Source organism: Ammospiza caudacuta, chromosome 6 (genome assembly GCF_027887145.1).
Source record: "Ammospiza caudacuta isolate bAmmCau1 chromosome 6, bAmmCau1.pri, whole genome shotgun sequence".
Lineage (NCBI taxonomy): Eukaryota > Metazoa > Chordata > Aves > Passeriformes > Passerellidae > Ammospiza > Ammospiza caudacuta.
The window spans coordinates 51,787,989-51,797,729 of NC_080598.1; the positions used below are offsets into that span (position 1 = coordinate 51,787,989).

Sequence of the window (9,741 nt, forward strand, 5' to 3'; positions counted from 1 at the left end):
CCGTGGATTTGGTCTACCTGTGTGCTACAGTCCTGACAGAGTTTGGTTAGAGAGTACTGCAGAAACTTGGGCTTTTCCATACCCCCACTGCTCGTGGTTTTTTACAGGGTATTCAGAAACCTGTGTTCTGAGCATTTATAGATATGTGAAATAGATGTTCTGCAGCTTTTTCTGAAACATTATCCTATACTTACATTAGACCTAGGAGCCTGCACTCAGTGAGTCAGGGGAGATTCTTACAGCTCTGCATTCCCAAACATACCAGGGACAAGGCTAGAAGCAAAAAGCTTTTGTGTGAACCTTTTTTAGTTGTAAATGGTCTTTGTACTGTAGTAGGTATCCTTCTCTTGCCTGAATGAAGAATCCATTCATTTGCAGAAGGATGTCATATTTTATACCACTATGTAAAAGTAAAATAGTTCTTGAACCCTGAAGAATATCTGTTGTGATCTAGGATGAAGTTGGAAAGACAACTGGAACATGTAAAAGGACATGGTTAAACAGTTTCTTCTTCCTTTATCTTTTGCAAAGTGTATTGAGTAACTTACCCAGAACATTTTCTGGTGTGGAAAAACTTTTAGAAATCTGCTATTTACTGCATTGTGATGGAGCCTTTCAAAATCCAGTTTGAAGTTTTCAGTTGTACTGATTTATAAATCCTGGATTGTTGCAGTGCTATGTTTTGCAAGTGAAGTTCTGAGTACACTCCAGCTCTTTTACAGTAAGAACTTTTTACATGATCTCCACATAAACCAAGAGTTTGCTTCTGAGTGATGCGTAAGAGGAGCACAAATTCTCTGCATCAGATCCTCTCTGTGCTTGTGCAATGTCTTGCAGTGACATGATACCTTTGCTTGTAGTCACAAAACAATCCTCTTGCTATCAACTCAAATTCTGGTATGTGAGTGCTTTGTGTATATGGACATCTCTTCTAAATGCATATGGTTACTTAGGGTGACTTGAAGCCTGCATGTGAGGTCTTCTGTATAGTGCATGTATTATATACAGGTTTTCTTCAATAATAGTGATTCCAACAGAAATGGGAGAAATATTATAGTCTGTGATGTTCCTGACAGGTTAGCACTATGTACATGAAATCTCAGTAATTTTGCAAGTTAGCTAATGGTTAGTCTTTGATAATGACTTTGAGACAATGCAAAAGTAGCTATTAGCTTTCAGTCTGATTCTGCCATGTTTTTTTTCACAGCTTCCTGTTATGGGAGGAGCCTTTATGGACTCACCCAACGAGGACTTTAGTACAGAGTACTCCCTGTTTAACTCATCAGCCAACGTCCATGCAGCTTCTTCCATTCAGAATCCACCAGAAGAGACATCCCGTTCTTCAAATGATGCCATATTGTTATGGATTGCAATAATAGCAACAATTGGAAATATTGTGGTTGTGGGAGTTGTGTATGCCTTCACCTTCTAGGATGACTGTCACTACAAACACTGGAAGAAAGGAAATCTTCAACAGTATTTGTCATGTGTATGTATGTATGTATGTGTGTATATATACATGTATATCTATATAAATACATATAACTAGAGACTTTGTTGATTAAGTGCTGCCACAGTCATGGAAATGAAATGCAAGTTAATCATCTTAAGTCTTAATGGCAGAAAGTTTGGATGCAAATTGTGTGGAGGTGAGAGCTTTATTTGAGAACAGAGCCAATACCAGTTTTGTATAGAAATGTAATAAAAGAGAGATCAACTTGGGTATAGTAAATACAGAGAGATATTTATATAGAAAGTGCTTATTTTTTACTGTAGATTTTTCTAGCTGCTCTTCTGCAATTTGTCAGCTTTTCTTTTTGTGTGTGTGCATTTTTTACTGTGGTATAATGTTATATGGAATTGTTCCGAGTTGTGTTTTCTGAACATCTTAATTTCCTTGATGGACCAAGTCATTGGCATTGGCTCGGTTCTGATGAAATCTAAGTTCATCATGTGTGGGTCTTCAGCATGGCTGCAGACTCCTGGGCTGTACTCAAAATCATCAGTCTCACAGCCATGACAGGCAGATGCAGGCTGTCTGTTACCTGCCTTCCAGTTTCAGTAACTGGAGCTGGTAATCAATACATTTATGCTGAACCTGCCTGCTCTTCAGGAGGAGGCACAACTACTGCTGCTCTGCTCTGAATTTCAGAAAAGAAAATGGTAAACAGAGTAGCAGCACAAGTTCCCATTTCTGTCTAGAGGTACTGGTTTGCAGTGGTTTGTATATGCATTCCTTCCAGGAAACAAAAGCCTAATACCACACTTCTCATCTCGCTGGACTGCAATCCAGATTTCTTACAGCAGCTATGTGCTTTCATGAGGTTATTGATGTACTGAAAGAATGATGGAAAAATTGTATAGCCTAATTTATAGTGAATATGTCTATGAGAAAGATAGAATTGAAAGAAAGGTTGGTCACTTCAGTGCTTATGCAGGGGTGAATTTAAGAGTCAGGTATGTCCTGGGGTAGAAACAACACAAGAAAAGTAATAAGTGTCAGATGTGCAAGTGCTTGTATCTCAGTATTAATATATCTCTGGGTTCTGGCGAGGATCTTGGACGAGATTTTTTTTATAACTGGCTTTAGGTAATGACTCTGATTATCTTTTGGATTTGTTCCACTGAGAGGCAACATTTTTACTGCATTTTTTCCATGGGCAGTTCATTTTCAAGAGCTGTATCTTTTCGAGACAAGCTGTAGCCTTCCTTGCTTGAGAAATTGTAAAATCTTGAGAGAAGAAAAAAAAAAAATCACCACTGTTGGAAATCTTTCTTCACCCCCATAAAAATTAAGCAACAATACACAAAATGTATGCACTTTGAGAGCTGCAGACAAATTCTTCTTCTATGTCTGCATGTACTGTCTAGGTTTTCTGTCTCATACAGCTAATACCCTAATTCCAGAAACCTTGTCTGCAGGAACAGAGACTATTTTTGACACTTGCCTGCTACTGAGCTTGAGGCTGGGCTATGAGCTGCTGAATGTATAGAGAGGTTTGGATTTCCCACTTTTCTCTTTAAACCCATTTTCCTGCAGGGCTTGGTGGACAGTTACTTGAATCAAAGCAGCATGCCCCAAATCAGTCTTTATAACCACTCAGCAGTCACTGTGTATATTTTTCCCTCTCTGTGAACTGTCCTTTAAAGCTAGGAAAGATGCAAACAGAGCTAGCAGTGGGGAGAAAATAAATTAGGTTATTTTGAGGCTGAGAAAAACAATTATGAGCATCTGTGTGTGTTGTTATTTCCCTATTTGGAGGCAGGATTTTGTGAAGATGGTTGAGGACAGACAAGACCTATACTGGGAAAAAGTTTAAGAGCTCCAGTTCTGGAAGATCAGAGGGAAAGAAAGCAAATTCTGTCCAATAAAATAACTGTAGTCTTAAGGATGAAAGAAATATTATTATTTTCATTTCCTAAAATAGCTATTGATTCCTTCATAGCCACAGGACAACAAAAAGCAGAGGAGCTGCATAAATTACCTACCTTGTTTGTTTTTGCATCCCTCCATATTCTTGCTGAGCAGAAAGGAAGATGTTGGAAAGCTGCAGAGAAGTTTCCAATGAAGAATATAGCAGGACAAGGTCGGGTGTGTAAACATGTAGGATCTGTGAAAATGTTGCTTAGTGTAATGTACTGTCCCCAACCATTTTCTGATGTTCTGTTGCCTTTGTAATTGTATCAGTTATTCATGGACTTGTCTTCATTGTTCCTGCAGGCTGTCTAGTTAGGCCAGATCCTGCAAGCATTTTGGCATAAAGAGCAAAACATTTCCACCTTGACTAAAACCAGTTTGACACAATGGTACTTGCCCAGTGGGATTATTCTGCTGCCTAATGAATTTGCCAGTGGAGTGCTTTGCTTAAATTTCCTAGAATATTAATCTTAGTGCAATTAGCAATGTTTGCAACTCTCTCCCAGAGCACTGGACTAAACTCTTCAACCATGAAGAAAAGCATTAGAGAGGGAACAGCAAAAAAACCCACTATTCTACTAGTGAAACCAAGTGACACTTCTGTGTTGCTTTTCCCCAAGAAAATGCCCTGCTTTCATGTGAAACTGATAGTAATAGCAGGAGCCTTGGAAAACAATGAGTTCCACCTCCTGCATCCAGATCATCATCATACGTATTTTCATTATTAGAGGCTGTGTTGTCAAGAAGGGCCAGACAAAACTTTAATTTAAGTAATTGGCTTGACAGGGTGACATGGCAAGCTGGGTACAAGCAGCAAGTGCAGGCAATTCCTGCCTCATAGTTAAGCTGCACACTAACTGTATGGCTTCTGTGTTGGGAGGAAGAGTTACTTCTAGCATGCAGGTACAAGGATACTGCATGTGAGTGTGGAATATTGTCAGGTGTATTGAAGATCCCCAAATTGCAGAGCTGGTTCCAGCTCTGCTCTGCTTTGATAGTGACAATATGCACACTGCATTTCTGGATGTTGTGTTCTGGCTTTGTGCACTACAACCACTCGTCTCTTCTGGGAGGTTAGTGGAGGTTTAAATGAAACCATTGAAAAAGGGGACTAATTCATCAATAAGTTCAGAGAAGCTGCAGAGGGGAATGGAGCAGTGCTGAGTGCAGGATGTTTCACAGTTATGGTCCTGTGAAATATGTTGCCTCTTGAACTCTCAACACAGCTTGACTTGGACCACTATAGTTTCTCTGTTCCTTGGAGCCAGGAGCTGGATAATTGATGTCACTCACTGAGGAGTGATGAAGAAGCCAAGCCCAGACACATTCCCCAGAGCTGTTTTCTGAAGCCTTTTCTTTAAAAGAACAGGGTTCTGTGCTTTGCTGAGCACTTTATGTATGAGCCTGAGAAAAGGTTCCACTTGAAAAGTGCTTCAGTTTAAAATGTCTAGCACAGATAGCAGTTAGGAAATCCCTACTGCAGTTCATTCCCTGGGAGGTGAAGCAAACCACTTTCTATATGCTCTACCTCTAGGGGTGTTTCACCTCCAGCTCTGTTGTGCAACCTCATCATACAAACACAAGAAGCAACTTTGCCCTGCAAAGTTATCAATGAGCCAAGGAAGACAAACTGGGGTGCCCTAATAATTCCCTTTTAGCCATGGATCTAGAGATCTATGGCAACATACCAAATAATCAAACTCCCTCTAAAGGATTTTTTTTCTCAAAGCAGCCACCTGCTCGACACAGCAGCTGTGCAGCCACCACAGCAAAGAGACTAAAGGCTGAACAATTATTCAGGTGGGTGCAATGGCACATTAGAAAGGAGAACTGAGTGGGCAAACCCACTAGAGCTATTCCTATCATATTTTTATCTGCAAGTAGGAGTCTGTGCTTGCCCACAGCGTTAACAACCTGTATTTCTGTGTCAGCACACTTGCAAAGCTGAAAAACCAATTTTGAAATGGATGCAAAAGTAGTAGCAGGGAGACTCATCTGCTACAAAAACGGCATTTAGCCTTTTCCGTGGGCAGATGAGGTCATAGATAACTCAGAAGTAATGAGATCCCTGCTCCAAAATCCTCACTTGCAATAGGACTTGAAGGCAGTCAGCATCCCACCCAGCTGCTAAGCAGACTGTAACAATCAGCCCCAAATCAAGAGTGAATAGAAGCATCCAGCCATTATTGTCTTGCCCTGTACACCTTTTGAACATAAAAAAAAATACACCTTTGTGTCTGGGACCAAGTGAAAACAGGAGTCTCTAGTCTCTGGGTTGTTATGTATTTTGTCTATTATTAAAAGCTTTCATTTTGCTATACTCAGGCAATTCCAGTTGGTAATATCCTTTTCACATTTCTCTGTAGGCCACTGAGTTATTAATTTCGTGTAGCACTGTCCATTTATCCAAAGTAATTTGACTGAGTTTCCTGTGGCTAATCACAGAGTAGAATCTGGAAATTTGCTCTTTTTAGGCGTGATTTCCATTTGAGGTAAATGGACTAAAGATCAGAATCCCGGATCAAAATGCATCTGTGCCTTTGGAACATTCAGAGCTCTGGAGAATTGGATTTCATGTGATTAATGTGCAGGAAGGAAAGGGCAGTGAGGTCCCTGGTGATAATGTCAGCCACAATCCATGACGGGCAGGGCTGAGTGCTTCATTATCTGCTGCTGTGTCCCTCTGAGCCCTGCTGGCTCCCTGGACACACAGCCAGGGCTGAGTGGGAGCTGAACCTCCAGGTACAGCCTGTCCCTCCTCCCCTCACAGCCTGCTCATCCTCAGGGAAACAAGCACATTTGTTCTAGTCACAGAAGAGCCAGAGATCAATATTCTGTTAGCTGCATTGTTCCTGGAACATTGTTCAGTAACCATAAGGTCAAAAGAGGGGTGGTTTAACATGCATTTAGCCCTTTACCTCTTGTCTGAGAACATCCTAAAGTAGTCAAGGCATCCTGAACCTTAAAGTCTCTACTGCCCTTAATCTGACACCTTTTGTGTTTCCTCTTATAACCCATCTTTGCCTTTTACCTCTTCTTTTCAGCACAAAACAGGGAAAATGAAGTCACCACTATGCTCTTCTCTGGACATGTAGGGAGCTCCTAACAGCTGTGGACCAGCCATGTCCCATTTTAGTTTGTGGTTCTTCAGGCACAAATAAAAGAAGCAAGTGTCCTATTACCTACATAAGCAGTTCCAGGGAAATATTTGCCTTTGCAGAACAAAATGTATGACAATTTTATCTCATTCTGGCCTGTCCTAGAGCATTTACACTGAAACGTGCAGAACTACTTCTGCTGGTTTGGAAATTACACCAACACAGCCATGAACTGGAAAAGAAAACCCTGATAAGACAAACATGTCACAATCATCTCAAGGACATGTCCCTAAGGCAGTTTTTCCTGAGTGACATAGGCAGACTTGAGCTGTTGGTAGCAAGGCCCTTTTGTGTGAGCACAAATAGTCTCCCTTCTTCTGGAATTCTTAAGAGCTTGTGCCACCCATTCTGTCTTTCCCAGGCTGCTATTTTCAGTTGCAGAAAATACTCTAAAATGTTCCTGTGTTAGTAGAATACATACAGGAGTTACCTCCTAAAGCTCTGCTTAGTCCTGCAAAAGCAAAACCAACCCTATTTTCTTAAGCATGGAACATTAATGAGTCAAGTATCATCCGTACAGTAGCATTGACTCATTTTAATCTTCAGTTTTCCTATTATCCAGACTTTAAAGATGCTGAGAAAAGAAACAAGCAAGAGAATCACAGAATGTCTCCAAAGTCACTGCCCAATCCTTTAGTCTCTATCCTTCCTCATTCCTCCCTATATTACCCTTGAACTCACATCCATCTCTTTGAACTCATTGCCACCATTACATAGTCTCTGTGCCTTCATTTTATTTCTCCCCTTGTCTTTGCTGTATTCTTTTCATTCCTTGGTGTCAGAGCATGTGAGCATTTGGAAGCCAGCAGTGTTCTTCAGCCCTTTGTAGCCAGCTCCTTGGCTGACCTCTGAGAGTAAGGTTAGTGATGAGAAAGGACCTTCCACAGTGAGGGCAAGGAGCAGTGACACAAGGCCTCTTCTGGGAGAAAATCTTAATCATTATCTGCCTTAGCAAATCACAAAGTGTTTGCCCTAAGCAGAGGGCAAGATGTGGCTGTGAAGCTTGGTAACTGTGTTGTCAGTATCCATACAATGCAAAGTTACCTTTCAAAAATTCAGACTGTACGGATCCACTGCACTGTTCTGCAGCCAGCACTTCCTGAGCTTTTTCTCAATCCAAAGTCCTTTGTTTTGTTAGCAGATCAGAATCAGTGGTAATGCTCTTGGGGTCAGGTGAGGGCAGTGGGAGTGGGTCCTAAGGAGAACAGAAAAGCTCCATGAGATTTACTGTGGGGTCAGGGCCATTAAAGAGCAGCCTATTCAGAAAAGAAAAACAGGCACAATGTGCTAAGCTATTTCAAATCTAATCACACCTGCAGTTCTCAGACACACAGCCAAGCTGCTACAGCCAGATTGAACATTTAGAAATGCCATTGTACCCAAAGGAAAGCACATTCTTCTGCCAGAACTGAGGGAGCTCTGCAGCCTGGTGTTCTGGGAGCTTCCTGAGCTGCAGCCATTACAGTGATATCGCATTTCCTGAGAAGTTCACTCCCACCAATGAACAAATAACATTGAACTCTTTCAAGTCTAGGCCTAAAACCCATCTCAGCTGCTGCCTTCATAAGGATGATTGAAGTTCCTGAGCCTGCACGCTGCTCCATCCAGAGGAACCTTTGCCTCCACCTGGAGTCGACTCCATTAATAACACTTCTGCTGTACTTCTGACATCTGCTTCACTGGATCAGTTTGCAGGACTAGCCGTGGATTGCTGGGGTTTTTATTTTAAATGTAAAAATGTCTGTAATTTCTTAATCAAAAGCAAGAAAGAAAGCAGAATGCTGTATTTTTTTAAATGAGAAGGTAATAAAACCAAGTCTGAATATTTTGATAAAAATGCTGGAAGGGTACATAACGTAGCAAACAGTTGCACTATTTTTTCCTAGTATGAGCACCCAACCTGAGAAATCTTTGTTCTTTCTCTAAGTAAGTCCTCTTCCAGTTCTGAAGTTTGGAAGTTCAGAAGGAGTGGAGCACAAAGTCTCAGTGAAGTGTGAAGCTTATGTAAATAAATCTGGTTGTTAGCTTTGTGAGGTAGCCTATTACGTTTGTTTTTCAGTTATCTCAAATACTGCCTAATTATCTGGGGCTTTTTCTCCCAAAAAAAGCTAAATAGTGACACTTCTGAAAGCATCTGTGCTTCACACAAAATCACAGTCATATGGAAATTATATTCTTCAGTTCATGTAAAGCAGCTTTACAGGAGCCCTTTAGTATGCACTGTTACTTTTTCTTAATAATCCTGAACAATTTAATTCTCTTGTGCTTTCTCTCTGCTATCCTGTTTTGTACATTATCAGGTTTGCAGGGATTCTCTGTATTGTTTTTGTAATACATGGGTTGGTTTCTAGAAAAACCTTTACTGTTGTAATCATTGTTCTTGGATCGTGGAGCTCTATCTGTAAAGACAAAAACAACTTTAAAAATGCCCTCTGCTTTCTCCAAGTTTACTGTAATTAGCAAGTTTAGTTAAGAGAAATGTATTCTTTTAAGCTCCTGATATGTTCATTTCCACTTATTGACTGCTTTCACTATATGTGTACTTAGTACTGGTTCATTCCTTTACTATGGTGAAAATGACAAGTTTTGTTAATATCAGATGGAAATTGTGGTTTTGGATAAAGTTCTTCAAATTGATAATGGTGTGTGATTTTTCATTTTGTTCTCAGTTCACTTGACAGTAGTTAGAAGTCTGGAATTGCATTATTTGATTATTACCTCCAGTGGTAGTCTGACACTAGTTATTTCTTACAATTTAGAAATCTGCATGATTTGGTACCCTTGGGAAATGATCTCTATTGAATGGCATGGAATAGCACTGTGGCTATTTATATAGAAATGTATTTACCAGCTCTCAAAGTCCAAGAAGTGCTTCAACACATCTGGGAGCCCAAAAAAAGTCTTGTTTTCTTCAAACATTAGCTCAGAATGCCTTACCCCATGAGCTGCTGTCTGCCCATTCTCTCCCCAGCTGAGCTTGGCCATCCTGACCCCCAGAGCTGTGCAGGGGCCTTTGTGGCTGTGGCCCCAAAATCCTGACCAAAGGCTTCTGGGGAATTAAAGGGGGCACCAGACCTTGCTGCAGGATGTCCAGCAAGCCTCACCAAGGCAGATAGTGGCAGTAGGAAAAAAGGAAAACATTTGGCTTTGCTAATGCAATGCAGC

The 9,741-nt window shown here is 40.8% G+C and overlaps 1 protein-coding gene across 1 annotated transcript; it reads left to right on the forward strand.

Annotated features, from left to right (window-relative positions):
- Window positions 1-1,153: 1,153 nt before the first annotated feature.
- C6H14orf132 (chromosome 6 C14orf132 homolog) lies at window positions 1,154-9,216 on the forward strand. Its single transcript, XM_058806866.1, is given in 1 exon segment — window positions 1,154-9,216. A coding segment is annotated over 1 exon segment (279 nt). The 3' UTR covers window positions 1,433-9,216.
- The last annotated feature ends 525 nt before the right edge of the window (window positions 9,217-9,741 follow it).